Here is a 17,106-nt window from a genome sequence, read left to right as displayed (position 1 = left end):
TTCCACTTTATAACAGGTGTGCCAGATTAACAGATAAGGTCTGTATTCAAACTTCAGCAAAATGTTATTCAGGAGTTCCCACTCAAACAAGATGATCTTTTTTGCAGCTCTGCAGCTGTGCATTATGCAAACAAGAGGTGAACTGAAATGTGTCAATGGCACTAGAAAACTTCAGATTGCTCCACAGAGGAAACTAAAATTGCTGCGAAAGCCAAAGGGAACATTAACAGTGAGACACCTGGTTCAAGGTTGTTTTAATACTCCACGTGCCTGTCCAACTCAACTCAATAGGTCAGGGTTTTCCTTCAGAAAGATTTTCACCTTAAGTATGCCTGTTTTGCTTTAACCAATTGGTAGTTATAACTATAATTGGCAGTTTTAACTACCAACTGATTGTCATTTTTTAACCTGGAAGAAAAAGAGGAAAACAGTTTGCCACCCAGATGCCACCAGAAAGAAAGCAGTACTATCAAAGAAACATCAGGTACAATGGGACACATGACACATAAAATAGATATTGCTATTTTATATGCTAATATACCAAATCTGTACTAGGATAAAACACATTAGATGCACTTCTCAACTAAAAACATCTTATAACATACACTTCAAAACTTCAATTCTACTCTAACCTGTACAATGACACCATTTTAAAAATGAACTAATCAAGTATAAAAGCATCAGTAATGTCCTCAGTAATCTCCCAAGGCTTCACTGTTCTTGTGATAGAGCATGAGCATTTTCCCAGACTTACCGTGGTTTTCATGTCCAGAAATGTAGGCTAGGAAGATTCTAAGGCTCAGATTTCTCCATGATCTCTGTATGTCTATTAGTATGAAAGGTTCTGGCAGTATCAAGAACCACTAAAATTTTTCTAGCATCTAAATTTTCCAAATATTACCAGAATCTACATATACATTGGCACATTTGGCTTTTTGAAAGTTCTCTTGCAGACCAGTTGTTGCATATTCTACCCTGTTCATGTATACAGTCAGTATACCCATTTATACCAGAAGACTTGGATATACTCAGCATAATCAGAATGACAGAAAAATGACTGTGCTGAAAGCACAGTGAGTTTCTCAGGTTCTTGGAACAACTACCATATTGCACACACTTTTTTTTTCCATCCAAAAGATCCCAAAATGTACGATCCTAAAAACTAGGAGAATCCAGAAATATTACATATTGCACCATTTTTGAAGAGCCAGTTCACAAAGTAAACCATCACTGTGTACTATCAGCTGGGCAGCTGAACAGGAAAAGGTTGCAAGGAACAGGTTTCCCAGTTGGTCAAGTGTTAAGAAGAAACCTCCCACTAGATGGCTCACAGGGTCCTTTGGACAAAGGTAGGAATACCTGACCCATCAACCACGAAAATGAAAATTTGTGAGAAAGTCACCAGAAACTAACACTCAGGATTTGCCATGACTGTGCAGTCCTCTGCAGCCATGAACACTAAAAAAACTTCATGTTGGAGTTCATACATTTCAGAGTCTGGATCCCTACCTAGTCCTTGACCTTGCCTAGATTCCTAAAAATAAGAGTAGTGAGCCACTCTGTATGGAATATGGGTGACTTCTAGATTTTTGTTTACATTGCTACACAATATATTTAGTAATATATTTTGTTTTCAGAACTGTGCCATTTCATTTCCTTCACTATTTTCAGAATTTGTCTTTTATTTGTAAGGTAGAGCTAAAGATGTAGAAAATGGCAGTGTTAAGAGGCCATCTAGCATTCTGTGTACACACACACACACACACACACTCACTCCTGAAGGTCACTTTATTGGACAGTTAAAAAAACCATGTGTACACATCCTAAATCACACTGTAAAACAAACTAAAAGAACTAAATGCACATTGCATTGTTACTTAAATTTGGCCAGTGCTTGAGTTTACCTTACTTTTTTCTATGCTGTGCTGGTATTAGCTGGGGTACAGTTAATTTCCTTCCCGGTAGCTAGTATGGGGCCTTCATCTCCTTAAAGTGCATGTGAAAAAACCATGCATTATCAGCAGGGGACTGCACCCTGAGGAAACAGAATTCTTGTGAATGCAGGATGCTCCATGTGCAAGTTTGGCTTCCACAGCTCTTTCGATATACTCTTTTTCCAGTGGCATCAAAAACCTGACAGGGCAGCAGTGCTCCATGAAAATCACAACTTGCTACCGTGCACTACAAATAACAGAGCTGTTCTAGACTGCCGTAATGACTACAAGAATGCAAGAGTGTGGAAATGATCTGCATTGCTCCTAATTACTGTGGCTGATTGCTATTGCAAGGTGACACTCCAGTGTATGCATGAAATGTTAAAAGCTAATTATAACTTTGGTATTACAATCAACATCAACATGACAGTACAAGACCCTAGTACTCACAATGAACATTATTTGTCCCATTATTTAAGTCTTCTACACCAATACAATGATACAAAAATGTCCCAGGAAGTGATGCTTTTTTTTAAGTATCATGTCACCACTGGGCATTTTGACTATGAAAATAATAATAGTATCAACAAAAATATAAAATTCATTACATAAACTTTTAAAATTATAAGGATGTAATTAATATAAATTAATAAATACTAACAAATATTCAATATATATGTTGTGCTAATTTTTATTATACCTAAGATTTATTATTATGATTATTACTACAGAGTATATATCCAATTCAAATGTAGAATACTACCTTCATTAAGAAACGAATTACAAAATTAATTTATGCAAAGCTTTATCAACTTAATTAACTTTATTTTGTGGGTCATCAGATAACTTTTCTGTTTTGACATTCAAAGACCTACTATTCTTAAAATTGGGGTGCTGCAATTAGTATGCCATTGACAGAAAAAGCTCCTCAAACTACTAACATTCTACTAGATGATAATATTGTACTGTGGGAGCAGATCTCCAATTCTCAAACACGATTTGTGAAACCATCCTGTTGACCTTCCACACTGAACAAAAGGACAGGAAGTGGTATTGTCACCAGTAGCTAAAAAGTGCAACAAACCCCAAAGCTTGCTAAGTTTAGTCACTAAATCAAATATTAATAGATCCAAAAAACACAGAAAAGGACTACCTTTTTTTCAGCCTCTTTAATTAGCTAAAGATTAAGTACTTTAAAACACCCCTGTTTATACTGAATGAATACCTAAGGTGAATGAAAATTCAAATAAATGGAAGTTCTAAATTTTGTAATATATTGATATATTTATTCAGTAATGGTAAAAATAAATTACATCTTCTTAAGATGCAGTTTTATGGCTTTTGAGTTTCCATTATTTAACTGAGCTACCAAAAATATCTTTAATATATTTGGTCTTACTAATAAAAAATCTAAAACATTCTACTTCATGAATTAATTCCTCAAAAGTGTACTTAAAACAATTCTCAGCAAAAATGTGCCAGAAAATGACCTTATATAATCAACATATTCTCCACGTGATCTAAAGAGTTAAGTGACCAAGGTTGGTCTTCCGAAAGTATGATCCCAAATCATTTAACTGCCATTAAAATATCTGCTGAAATGACTCCTCTGAGACTTACCAATTTCAATTTCCCAGAATCATAATTCCTCCCCATCATTCAGCATATTCATAAAATCAAAGCAGATCATTTCAGTGTCATTTCTTTAAATTTCTCAGAAAAATGTCACAAAAATTAATTTCTACAATTCTGAAATGCTGATGACAGGGAAAGTCTGCTGCCCACTCCTCAAAGTAACTTTACTGTAATAAACCTACTGATAGTGACAACTGTATTACAGTCATATTGTGGCATCTACTACTACAGCTTTGCAACATCACTGTAATACAACTGGAGATTTGTAGCTAGGATCTCAATTTCCTTAGATGAAACCTGGTAACAAAGATGAAACAGTACGTGCTGTATTGTGAACTGAAAAAAATCCAGCAAATAACAGCAGGTTTTCAAACCTCACAAGTGAAAAAAAAGAATACCAGAAAGGAAAATGTATCTGCTCCATGGTGTGAAGAAATGGAGACAATAATCTACACAAAGGACCATAATCTAAATATATACTTTAGCCTTGTTTTTGATGAGATTAATGTAAAGGAAGACTGGAACACTTGACATTGTAGATGTCCCATCCCTGGAGGTGTTCAAGGCCAAGATGGATGGGGCTCTGAGCAACCTGGTCTGGTGAAAGGTGTCCTTGCCCATGGCAGGGGGATTGGAACAAGATGATCTCTAAGGTCCCTTCCAACCCAAACTATTTTAAGTAACAGGAATGAGGCTACAGGAAAGGAGATTATCAAGATGGATGTGAAATAAAAAGAACTTATTGTACCCATACTGGGGGGAAGAGAATAAACTAAATCCCAAAACACAAAAGTAGTTTTTTAAGCAGTCATAGATCTGCGGAGAACTGCAAACATTGTTTCTGAAGTCTAGAACCATAAACATACTGCCTGGACTGAGGAATGAAAAAGCATTCCAACTACTGCTCTTTTGGTGTAAGCACTACACAGCAGGCATATCTTCAGATGACATTTCAAAGTGAAAGCATTGCAAGACAGAAATGACTAGGATTAGTAGGAAAAAAAATTGGGATGTCAAAACACAGACAATGGAAAATTATTCGTTTATTATATTTAAGAAGTGGAAAATTCTGATCACTAGAATGATGGAAATGAAACTTTCAAGTTCAAAAGCATGATCCAGCAATTTGGGACCAATGAGAAAATCTGCAATAAAATTGGAGTCATCAGCTGATAGAAACAAAAGAAAGACAGATCTGTCACTATGATCAAAAATGGTTACTAGAAAACAGAGTGATAGAATTGGGAGAAAATTATTTCCAGAAAAGATAAAGAAATATTAATGCCTTTGTACAAAACAAGCTAAGATCCTGGATGGCAAACGAAGTACACTTCTGCTCATTCAGGATTAATGTATCAGGAAAATAAACACTGAGAAGAAAAAAATCCACATAATAATTATTAATGTACTGTAACAATTGAGGATAAACTAGTTATAAATACATATAGGCTGGATAATAAAAGATGCTTCTAACCATAGCAAGTGTAATGTGGAAAGAGGAAAAAAAAAACCTGAAAAATAACAAAAATAGATGCTTTGAGGAAAGAAAGGAAATACTGATTACTACATTTTTTCTTTCAAAATAACTTTCAAAAGGGCATAAATTAATTCTTCTGTGTTGTCCAGATTTAAGGACCTCAAAGAACAAGACACAAGTGAAAATCAATCACTTGAACCCCCCATATCACAGAAGAGTGATACAAACTGCTTGCTTTTATTTTGGCAGAGGATGTATTCTTAAAGGCTGTCAAAACAGTTACAACAAACCAGATTGCTCTGTCCATGTCACACTGTTGGTTGTGTGACAAATAGATACATATAAAGAGATTTCAAATAAAAACTAATGCAGAGAGAAAGTAAATTAGTCTAATTATTGCTCTGCCTATAATTTTCTTTCTGAGATGCCTCATTACCTGATATGTAGGACTTGTTACAATTCATCTTCTGAAATGGAAAAAAGTTAGGATGATTGAATTTGCTTGTCTATCTGGTTTGTACATATCTAGTGAACAGAGCTAGACATACAGCAAAAACATGACTGAATTGTAAAAATAATTAGCTTTTGCTCTTGTTGTATCATTTTGATATTAATTTTCAATATGCCTTCAAGCAGGTGAAAAGCATGGAAATGTTCCAATGAATGCTTGCATACTTACTTTGATTCTTTCTTCCAGTGCCGTAGCCCATGAAAGTAAGTGAGGCAACTTCAGGAGTTAATACATATAGATAATGCTTCAAAATCAGCTTCTGCAGTGGCAGGTGAGCAGTACACTGTCTTCTTGGGTAAGTGATTTTTCTCCCCTTCAAAATTCAACTATGTGTCCTGGCTAATGCACATACTAACTGAGAAATCACTGAAGGCAAAGACTGTGTGTGACTCTGGACAGCATCACTAGGATGTAGTGGAGTGACAACATTTCACTTCCCACCATTTACCAACAGTTAGAGAGATGATGCACCTGCACAAGATCTGAAATGACTCCAGAATCTTCCCAGCTGTGCCTGCAGACTTACTTGCATTGTCACCACTATAATCCACTACTGATTTGAGAAAAATAATGCACTTTGAGGAAACCACGGCCACACATACTTTGTTGTTTTGCCCATAACCCAAGAGAAAATGAAACAGCAATGCAATATATATCTTTGTTTAGGCTTCCAGTTCCACTAAGGACTCTACAAGGACTATATAAAGCAGAGGCATTAGCAAATATCAGAAGTGGTAAACATCCCAACTCAGTGGAACAGAGCTCTTTAGACTTGGATTGTGCTTGTGGTTCTGCTAGGACTGACTTTGAGATCTCCTGAGGAAAACTACTACACATTCTGTTATTTGCAGAGACCTGACAGATCTGTCATTAAAGTAAAAAAATTATGTCTCTATAGACTTATATCTATAAAATGATTTATAAGATTATTACTAACAAGTAATAGTATCTTGCTGATGTGTACTACTCAGCAAAGCAGTGCCATCACTTTTTATCTGCCACTTTTCTTCTTTTTAAAAATACTTTAAAATCCATTATTTTTGCACTGGTATTTCCTATGTAGGATGTACCAAGCTCCTGCTTCTCATCTTAAAGCAGCAGTAGAAACATTAGAGTACAAAGCTTTTTCATTCCTTTTTCTCAGTTATGTTTCTTGATGTAGTGCCAACTGATGCTCTACACTCGGTTGGCAATAATATCTCCTCCTGGTCCATGCTACCATTAAAGCTAGGGAGTGCCTACCTAAGTTAAGGTAAACTGCAAAGGTAATACATTCTTTCATCATGAATGCCAAGGATGTTATCCCCAAGTCAAGTGATATGGCCTAGCTTGTATGCCTGCTGTCTGTAGGATATGAGATGAGCAGTCATAGGAGCTGGAAAAAGGCTTGACCCCACCTCTTTCAATTAACATTGCAAGCATATGTATTCAGCTATTCAGATCAGGATTTTTCAGCTAACTTTCACAATCTAGGCTGAGAATTCCTTTTTGAAAAATACTGTGAAACATCTCATTTTCAATTGTGTAAAGTATAATCACAAAACATGTTTTAGTAGCAAAGATACTGCGGTGTACTGTTATCATCCCCAGTACACAACTATCCTTTATTTTGTGCTGCCTCAGGAATTAGGGCTCTACTAGTAAAGATTCAGTATGCATTCCATCAATAGAAAACAAACTTGTAAATAACACTACTTCTTAAGAGAAAACAGGCTAACTGAAAAACCTAGTATGTTTTTTTTAATTTCTGAGAGTGAAAAGAGCAGAAGCCAGACCATTTTAGCTTGCTTCTAGAAATATACTCAAGTTGTTTTCACCTACTCAAAGAATCTGAGTGCTAATTTCATGTCATATAAAAATCACACACCCACTCCAATCCAGTCAGAATACAGATATACTCGGGGTGAAAATTTAGTCTCCTTAGTTCTAGAGATTGCTTTCACATTCCCTTCAGCAGAGAGAGCATCATTCTTGAAAACTGAGTTTCAGGCGTCCTAAAAAGAAATTCTGACAGTTTATTTCTTGGAAAGTAGCCAGACAAGTTTAAGTGGCTTTTAACATATAGTAGATAGAGGCACCAGACTAAGAAGTTGTTTGGCACATAATGTACCAACTTGTGATAGAAATTGCTGAGTAGAAATTTCCAGAGATCATTAGTGTTTTGTTTGTGCAATGCCAAAGATAACTTCAACACAGATAAAGAATATGCCCTCACAAAGCCTCTACCTAATTTTTACAAAGGTAAGTTTTTAATACTCAAGTGATTGCCAGGAACACTAGTTGTGTAAGAGTGGAAATATGTACATATGTGCTAGGAGTACAAGTACATACTAATGCATGCACATACAAACTATTTTCTTTTAAGAAACACTTAAAAATCTCCAAAGAGAAACTATTCAAAAGAAGTGACCTACTGTTAATTCACATTCAATCCCCAGGACAGCCATGTTCTAAAAGGTTCATGTTCACAAAACCAGACGTATGCCTGTATGCTTCTAAATGCTCTTAGCACAAACCCAATCTCATTTTTACTAGCTTCTACACCGATATTACTTTTGGTTTAGGCAACAGGAATGCAATCAGCAGCAGGTATTACTACTGAACCTATCTTCAGAAAATTTCCACAGTTGAGACAAAAATCATTCCTATTTAGTCCATTACCAGTTAAGTATGCATTACAGGATCCAGTGAAAACCATAATCCAGGAGTTACTGATCTAATTATAGAGTATAATAAAAATATCTGTGATAACCTGTTTCATTTAATGTCAGTGTATGTTTGAAATGTAAATGAATTATTTATTTTAAAATACATTTTATTAAATGTAACATCATGCACTAAAAACATGAAAACAGAAGTTGTTTTCTATTTTAGCACTTCATATGTGCTTCCTTTGTACAGCAAGAGACAGAGCACACAGACAAGGCGAGGCCATTGGATTTTTTTTTGTCAGCAGCCTTAAGTCTCTCACTCATTTGCTGGTTGGATTTCACCAGGATAGCTGATGTCTCAAGGGCAGCCTGAGACTCACACACTGGAAGTTTCATGTATTTTTAAAACTGCAATACCCAGAGGCAGAAGGTGAGGACTAACAGGCTTCCAAGGCACTAATGTAACACAAATACAAGTGAGAACTGTTTTCAAAAGCAGGCATGTATTTTCTACAGCAGCCCATTCTATTATATCCCATTCTATTATATCCCATTCTATTATATCCCATTCCCCGTCTGCAAGCTTGAAAAATCATGTAGAATACTTATTAAACCATGAATGTTCACCTTTCCATGTTCTTATTCACTGTGTGAGTACCTAAAATATAGCAGAGCTATTAAACAAATAAATGACATCAACTGCTTTCTTCAAACATACCTTGTTTTTCACTGTAGAGTGGAGTATTTTTTTTGGTAATTTTGCTTTGCAAATTATATTAACACCCTTATATTTGTATATAAAAACTAAAATGTAACAATTACAAATAAACAGAAACACTTATACTTGTGAGTTGAGCTGTGCAAATCACACTTTCATAGCAAGCTTCTAATAAAGCCAAGGGAAAACACATTTACATGAGTGAAGACCTACTTAAAACAATCTAAAAAGAAACATCTAAAAAGTAGAGATTCTTACCCTAAAAAACTCTTTAGTGGAGCCAGAATCTAATGTCCCATAAGCAATTTCTGTTTGCTTGGAAAGATCCTCTGCACTTTCAATGGGAGACACCATCCTCTCAACCGTCAGGAAGGCAGCTAAGTTAGCCGTGTAGGATGAGATTATGATGAGGGTAAAGAACCACCACACACCTCCAACAATGCGCCCCGACAGGGATCTAGTAACAAGTATGAAATGGATTTGTAAAGTGAAATGGGAGTCCTAAAAAGGAACACGTTATCAGTTTTACGCAAATGATGCATTATACTTTAGGGAAGCATTTCAGGCTATCTCAGAGTCCAGCTCTGCATACGCATCAGATGGGAAATCAAGGCATTCTCCACTGGACTTTGCTGAAATCAGGACTGCAGAGTTTACTTTTGGGAGAACTTAGTGATCCAGCTCTTCAAAGTTTTGACAACCCTTGAAGGAAACTGCTCCCATCATAATGTGCTATATTTAACACAAACTTTTTGTTCCGTCTGAAGTGATTTTGTGTGACATTATGATGAGGATCAAACAAAATCAGCGAAACAGTGCTTTCAGATAAACCAATATGCACTTTAAAATCAAGTGCCTTGATTGTTTTCCTAAGACATTCAGAGAAAGACTGATTTCACAAAACAATGGCTTATGCTGCTGTGCACAATCTGTACTGAGAAACAAATAGCATTATTTGTAAAAAAAGCTTGCCCAGGGAATATCTATAGACTAAAAAGTGCACACAACTTTTGAGATACAAGCATTTAACAAGCTGAGGACTGGACATGAAACAATCAGTGATAATACAGAAAAATGATGGCGAAAGTATATTAAAAAAAATAAAAATCTGATGTTTATAACTGCAGCAGGTGGGCTCTTATGGATCTGTGTTTTGCTTCTCCTGCTCAAGAAGAAAGAAGAAAAGAGAATTCAAGAAAATATACAAAACAGCATAAAGGACACAACTCAACTCAGTAATTTTCAGTAATAGAAAATTAATATAAGAGAAATATTGATATTACATTATTTTTGAACTTGGATTTTTTTTTCATGATCCTTTAAACTTTGAAATTAATTACTATTTTTTTTCCCAAACAATACATTATAGGAAGCAGTACATAATCTCTGGAGATGTGCTTAATTATTTGGTAAAAGCTTGCATGTAGCTGAAAGTCTAGTACTAGGGCATTGTAGTACCTTAGGTATGTCTTGGAGTCTCTCCTCTATTTATTAAATAAAAAAATTAGGAGTCATTCACCCAGCCTACTGTACTGTGAATGAGAGTACAAACTAATTCTGACACAGAACATATATATAGATATAACTACATATAGATATATGTAGATTTAAAAACTATATTTATGCAAAGTTGATTTAGTAAGCTAGGAACAAAATTAAGTGCAACCAATTCTGGACAAATTATTTTTTCTAATTGCTTTGTATAAAATCTCTGCTGTAATTCTGACAATAAAAGATTTACTCCATGTCACAACAGACTCACTAACTCACTCTACGACATGAAAATCAAGTCAGATAAGGTCCAAAACATCTAATTAAAAGGAGTATAGAAAAGAAATTATTTCAAGCTCATCCTAAAGTGAGATGTACTCTGCAAACATGCATTCTGCCACCTTTGAAAAAATCATATAGTTATTTTGAAATGGAGGTAATTAGAATATAAAATAATTCTACAAGTAAAATTTTCAATTTAAGATATATTGCATATATTATATTACATATTTGCAAGGCAAAATCTGTCAGTGTGTATTTAATAAGTGCCAACTTTATGGCACTTTATATTGTATTTGGTGCCACTCTCTATAAATGACAATAATTTTCAAAAGTCCATGATCTGTGAGCAAAGTTGCCAGTAATTTTGTGAAAAAAGAATAAGCTCAATACTAATCCAGAAATTATGCTCCCACACGAATTCTACAAGTAAAATTACTTGGGGTGTCATTTGTATACAAAATTTCCCCAGACACTGCCACAGTTAAATAAATAGTTTCTTTTTTAATGTACATTTTGAAATGTTTCTAAAATGTGCTAGCATGAAACCACACTTTAGAAGAACCTAATCTACCAGACCTTTAGGTACTGAAATAAAAATTTCTGTGCACAACTACATAAATTTGTGCACCATATTATGTACTTAGAAAGGTATGATCTGGCAGAACTGAGAGCACAGTCACATTTCAATAAAGATGAGGAAAACTTTGCTCTAAGTTATCATTCTCGCATAATATATTATTCTACCTTTTTTGTTCCTCTACTACCCACAAGGCAACATAGGGATTGCTATTACAGACCATTTCCTGGTGGTCCAGTCTTACTCAGCACCACCTTCCATTTCAGTCAGTAGTAACTTGTCTACTCTAAAAGACTTAGAGTTGTTTTCATTTTTATTAGAGAAACTATTGCAGCAGTGCAAAATTTAACTTCAGAAAGGTATATTGTTAATGCCTGGAGACAGTCCTTTTTATATTTACTGATTCATCAGCAGGCAGCTCAAATTCCGTAGTGAAATGTTTTGGTGAAAAACCAGAAATAACAAGTGTTTTTCAGCCTTTTCTATTTTTCTAATAAACAGATGATATACAAGCCAGCCACCTTCCTCAAAATTATGTTTGCAATGAAATAAAGTTAAATGCTTCACTGAAACTAAGTATTGAATATCCAAAATTGAGTTTCATGCACCTTTTATGATGACCATTTGCTATCATTACTCTTACACTAAATTTCAAAAGCTATCAAACCATGCAAAACAACCACTGTACTTTCATAGCCAGTAAAACAATAAAGATAACAAGAAAAAGATCATAATTCTACTATAGCCTTGTTTCAATAAAAATAATTTTGTACTAATAGGTGTCTTAGCAGACAATTCCACCAGTAAAGTGTGTAATCAATACAAAAACCCCACAGGACTGAAATTAACACAATTTCTCATGATCTGCAACAATTTGCCCTCTTCACTGTCATGTCTCTTGTATCCAGTTCTTACTCTGTTACGTGCCAAATGCACTGCACCTTTCACCATAGAAGCTGGCATCTCCCACTGTGATACGGCAGCCTTTACACAGAATTGCTTAAGATCTCACACAATAAATGCTGTTATTTCTGCAGTAGAACAACTTGAAAACCTGCTGTTGCCTTTTGGGATGCACGACTTATATCTAAGAAATGCTCCCTTGGTATGATTTATTTTTACCACCAACCATTAGACTGACTAGAAATTGACCTGTTCTCTGTCTTACTTCAGGATGTTTACAAGAAATGTAATTATACTAAGCAGTTTTAACTAAGTCTTCTGGTTTGATTTCCTTAAACCTGGCTGCCCTGTTTAAATTGTTACTGTACTTCCTTCAAGCAGCAAGCAGCTATTTACCTACCTACTTACCACTTCGCTGAATCAAGGCTAGGACCACTTGTGCACAAGTGAAATAGAACATGTAATGAACTGCAAAGGAATTAAGTGCTTTACTGCTGTCCCTAATAAAGTACATGAAAATCCACAAGGAATTGAGCACTTATAAACTGGACCTTCAGATTCATTTTCGCTATTTCCTTTGTGACTTTTCTAAAACTAGGCCATGGAAAAACAGCAGTGTTTTGCAACTACCACATGAAATTAGAGCCATCATAGGACTTTTACTTTAATTCAAGGCTCTCTTGGGGAATGAAAGTGTGTTAATAACCATGTCATGATATGCAGTGAGTTTTAGAGGCAAAGTGCTGCCTGTGTAGTTCGTGACTTGTATGTTATCCTTTTTTCCCATTACAGTTGTTGTGAACCATAGGCACTGTCAACTGTAAAATGGGAATATGCAGCAAAAACACGGTACCCCTCCAAGAAGGCATGGAATGATGATAACCTTATGCATTTTACAGTCTCTTCATGGTGTATATAACTTCACTTGGCAAATTTATGATCGACATTAAGAATATCGATCAACTACATCCTGACCCTATGTCACAGACAAGTGCTTTTGTTTCAAGGACTTCTGTGACTTTAGGGAGGGAAAAAACATTGCAATTAATTTCTCTCCAAGAATGAAAATATATGCACCATGAACCTCTTCTGGCTGAGATGGCTGAGACCAAAAATGCACAAAGTTGAAATGAGTGAGTAACCAACCTTGGCGAAATATCGCATCCTTGCTGCATAAAGGCACCCAGGGAAAACCAGAGACTATTAAATATCCCAAATTCATTAGTTGATTCATTAGTTTGCGTTTCTCTTCCATCTTCAAATTCCTCAGTGTGCCACTCGTATGGGCTAAATCTGCTGACCAGGAATAAAACTACACTGACCCCAATGTAGGCAAAAACAATGCACATCCAAATTTCATATGCTAACGGATCAAGAAATGAAAACACTCCTGGCTTGGACTTCTGAGGCTTCTTGATCATTATTGATATCCCCAGGCTCATAAAGGGCTTTGAGAAGTCAATCACCTCTTCTCTCACCAATGTTATAGTTAATGGAGCAATTGCAATATCGGCTTTCTGTAAAGGAAGAAAAAAAAGCAAATAACAGCTAATGCAATGAACAGAGCAAAAAGTGCTTTAGTTTCTATGGCATTTCACAAATAGAAAATAGGACAGCAGAGACACCAGCAACATTCGCCTCACTGAGAACATCCTGTGGAGAATTTCAGAAATTTTTAGTTGAACTCATACTGAAATACATATAGCCATATGGTTGGTGTATTCCAAGGTTTTGTTTTTATATATGCCCTTTTAAGAGCATATGGCATTTAAAAATTTAGCAAAGTATTTTGCTTTTCACCTGGTCAGAAGGATGAATTATGCATTCACGTCCCCCCAGCTTTATTTGCATTTAAAATGTAATATAATATTTCACTTTCAAAATATTTCAGGGCACTAGAAGTTACTAATTCCTATCCAATTGATTAGATAACTTCCCTATACTTTCCAGAGAAAATGAAACCAAATCCCACTCCATCCATCAGTCATCTTTAATGGCTTTATTATAGAAAATGTTCTTACCCCATAAACAAGTTCTCCAACCATCCCATTCCAGATTTTCGTGTCTGCATCCCTCGCCCCATACTTGCCATCCCCAACAATTGTGAGCTTGTATTTGAATCCACAGTGCTTAGCAATTTCTGTAGCTAAGTCCACACAATAGCCCTCATATCGATCATTTCCTTCAAGCATTTCATGATTTTTCTTCATCATGACATATGGGGACTCCTGCACAGAAAGAACTTGCCTTTAGAGACAGGTGCACCAGCTTTTTTTGAAGTTGTATACTTCACAGATTATGTTCCCTTTTACATGTGAAAAAAGGGAGTAGATACCATCTAAATCATACATGCTATGTATACGTTAGTTAATTATTAATGTGATATGTCTTTAACATATTTAAAAGCTGCATTCTCCACAGTCATACACAAATAACAATACTTACAGGCATAGTGATTCCCAGAAGTATGTTAATAATGACCATGAATGTTAACAGGAGTTACGCATTCAGAGAAGAAAGAGTAAATTCCAAAATCAGTTTCTTTCTCTCATACAGTTTGGATGGAAGAAGGCAAAGGCATTTAGTTGCTTTTGTTGTGGTCTTATACAAGAAAATTATTTTCTATTTCACAATCACATCTTTCCCTGGGAAAACACTTGAGGCTCTCAAGGCTATATTTTTATTAAATTGCTATACAAACAATAGGTAAGATATCTATAACTATACACTAAAGTTATATCCTCAGCAAAATTGGTGATGAGTCATAAGTCGTATTTTCTCAGTTGTTACAGAACTGTTCTTGCATTCAGAAAAATTTCTATGCTAAACTATGACTTGTCCAAACTGTTAAATCAAGTCGTGTAATTTACAGAAAAATACTCTTCTATGATAATATACAATTTAATTCTCTAAACAACCAGAATACAATTTTTAATGTTTTATTTTACACTTTATCAATCCATAGCAGCTACAATCCTGAAACATAAGAACCAGTCTCTTTGCCGTTTGTCAAAAGCTATTCTCTAAAATTAATACTATGGTTCTGCCTCTCAGAAAGTTCTTTTCCTTTGAAAGCAGGTATTTAATTTCCATTTTCAGGTTTAAAATCCATAACTTTCTAGGATGTTCAATCAAAGACCATTCATCCTCTACAGGTCAAAACTGCATACTGAATCACATGCATTTCCTTAATGCCTAGATTTAATTATGTATCACAATAAGTAACAGCTCACAATCTCAAATAATAAAAAGACAGTATACTTAAACTAACATAATGTCGAGAAACAAATCATTGTAGGACAGACTGTCTTCTGACAAAGTAGGAGGTTAATTACCAAAATAGTGGTGACAATAATAGTCTTATTCTCTAGTCCTGAAGATTCATTTCCAAGAGGACCGTCAAGAGGATTCACAACCATTTTGTCCACTTCACTCCAATATCCAATCTAAAGAGAGCGTATAGGATGCACAGACACTAGTGAATATGAACTTAGCTAGAAAAGGCAAAGCATATTATTACTATGCCCTTGATATGAGCTCACAGAGAACTATTTCAGCTATGGATTTACCACTTAAGCATTTCTATTCATGTAGTGAAAGACTACAACAAACAGTAAAATGATTGAACTAATCATCAGTCTAAAACAGGTATACCATTTTTTATTCACGTATTAACAGGTTTTAGTATCAACATCACACATCGTAAAATTGAAATATTCCAGATTAGGAAGACATGATAAACTGTTTTTTCCTGCAAGATTCAAAATTAGAGCAGAAAGATAAACATATTTATAAAAATAACACTGAAAATCTGTATCCAGCTTTTGTCATTCAGAAGCCTATTTCTCCAAAAGCTGGCTTACATTTAGCAATTCAGATCAGAAAGCAAAAAGTTTAATCCCCAAAACTGACAGGAAAGCATTCTTATGTAGTACTTACCAGAAATAATAATTTAGATTTGTTAGAAAGAAGTAATACATATGATTACTTCGTTCTGCAAGACCACTGTAGAATACACCTATGAATGAATATTATCACAACTCATGCTTTAATTAGTCTAATGTTCCAGTACCTACCTTAATCGATTGCTTAGAAAGGTAAAACCTTTAAAGACACCAAAAGACAATTCAAATTACCTTCCGAGGACCAGTACTTTTGAGTTCCATCACGTTTATTGTAAAATTGATTCTCTTTCCATTCTGATCAAATTTTATATTTCCTGTTAGCCCTTCCACCTGAACCTATAATGAATGAAGATGAAAGTGGCAGAAGAATTAAGTTTGTTTCTTTTCAGAAAATGTGGTTTTATTTCCACAAATGATTACTAATATTTCAAAACGTTCATTTTAGAGTCCTTTTCATATGCAATATATTATCTCAGCCAGGTTTCTGAGGACTTCACTTCCACATTACTCCCAGCAAGATCCAGACAGGTTAGGAGACTACAAGATGTTTTCAAGCATTTACAGAGAACTTCACCCATGCACTCATCCCAGCACCCACTCCAGGGAAGCTACCTGTTTCAATGCCCTTTCTATTTCTACACCATGACCCCAGGGTACAGCTGGATTTGCAAGACAATCTCCAGCATTTCCTCTTCTGGAAATCTCAATCCTCTGTTTACGCAAATTACGGAAAGCTTCTGTCATCACTTGAACAGCATCATAGGTCAGAGCAGAGGTATACTGAAAAGAAGTGAAAATATTTAATTAAAAACCAGCTTCAGCTTCACTACACCTTCCAATTCACTTGGTTATCCATTAAACACAGATATTAAAAATAGAAAGGATAGTAAGATACAATTGAAATCAATCCAGTTTTTCTTTCATTATCCTTTGAGGGGCATCAATGAAAATTAATCAAGTGTTCATCTGAATGGTTAGGGGCAGTGCCAGTATATCCGAACTAATGAATTACATTTTTTCTC

At 35.2% G+C, this 17,106-nt stretch overlaps 1 protein-coding gene across 5 annotated transcripts in view; it reads right to left on the bottom strand.

Annotated features, from left to right (window-relative positions):
* Positions 1-17,106, bottom strand: part of GRIA2 (glutamate ionotropic receptor AMPA type subunit 2) — an 87,702-nt gene that overhangs the window by 5,466 nt on the left and 65,130 nt on the right. For all 5 annotated transcript variants that reach the window (XR_014851692.1, XM_085058581.1, XM_085058580.1 and 2 more), the window contains exons 7-12: positions 16,697-16,864; positions 16,316-16,420; positions 15,515-15,625; positions 14,201-14,407; positions 13,326-13,696; positions 9,185-9,383 (exon numbers count right to left, since the gene is read on the bottom strand). Coding sequence is in view for 4 of the 5 variants with exons in the window: in XM_085058581.1 (XP_084914707.1) it covers positions 9,185-9,383; positions 13,326-13,696; positions 14,201-14,407; positions 15,515-15,625; positions 16,316-16,420; positions 16,697-16,864 (1,161 nt within the window). In the remaining variant the exon portion in view is untranslated. The remainder of the gene's footprint in view (positions 1-9,184; positions 9,384-13,325; positions 13,697-14,200; positions 14,408-15,514; positions 15,626-16,315; positions 16,421-16,696; positions 16,865-17,106) is intronic.

The sequence above is a fragment of the Lichenostomus cassidix genome, chromosome 4 (assembly GCF_008360975.1).
Source record: "Lichenostomus cassidix isolate B80296 chromosome 4, HeHo_3.0, whole genome shotgun sequence".
NCBI lineage: Eukaryota > Metazoa > Chordata > Aves > Passeriformes > Meliphagidae > Lichenostomus > Lichenostomus cassidix.
The sequence above is the reverse complement of the archived record's forward strand: the minus strand, read 5'-3'. Positions and strand labels throughout refer to the sequence as shown.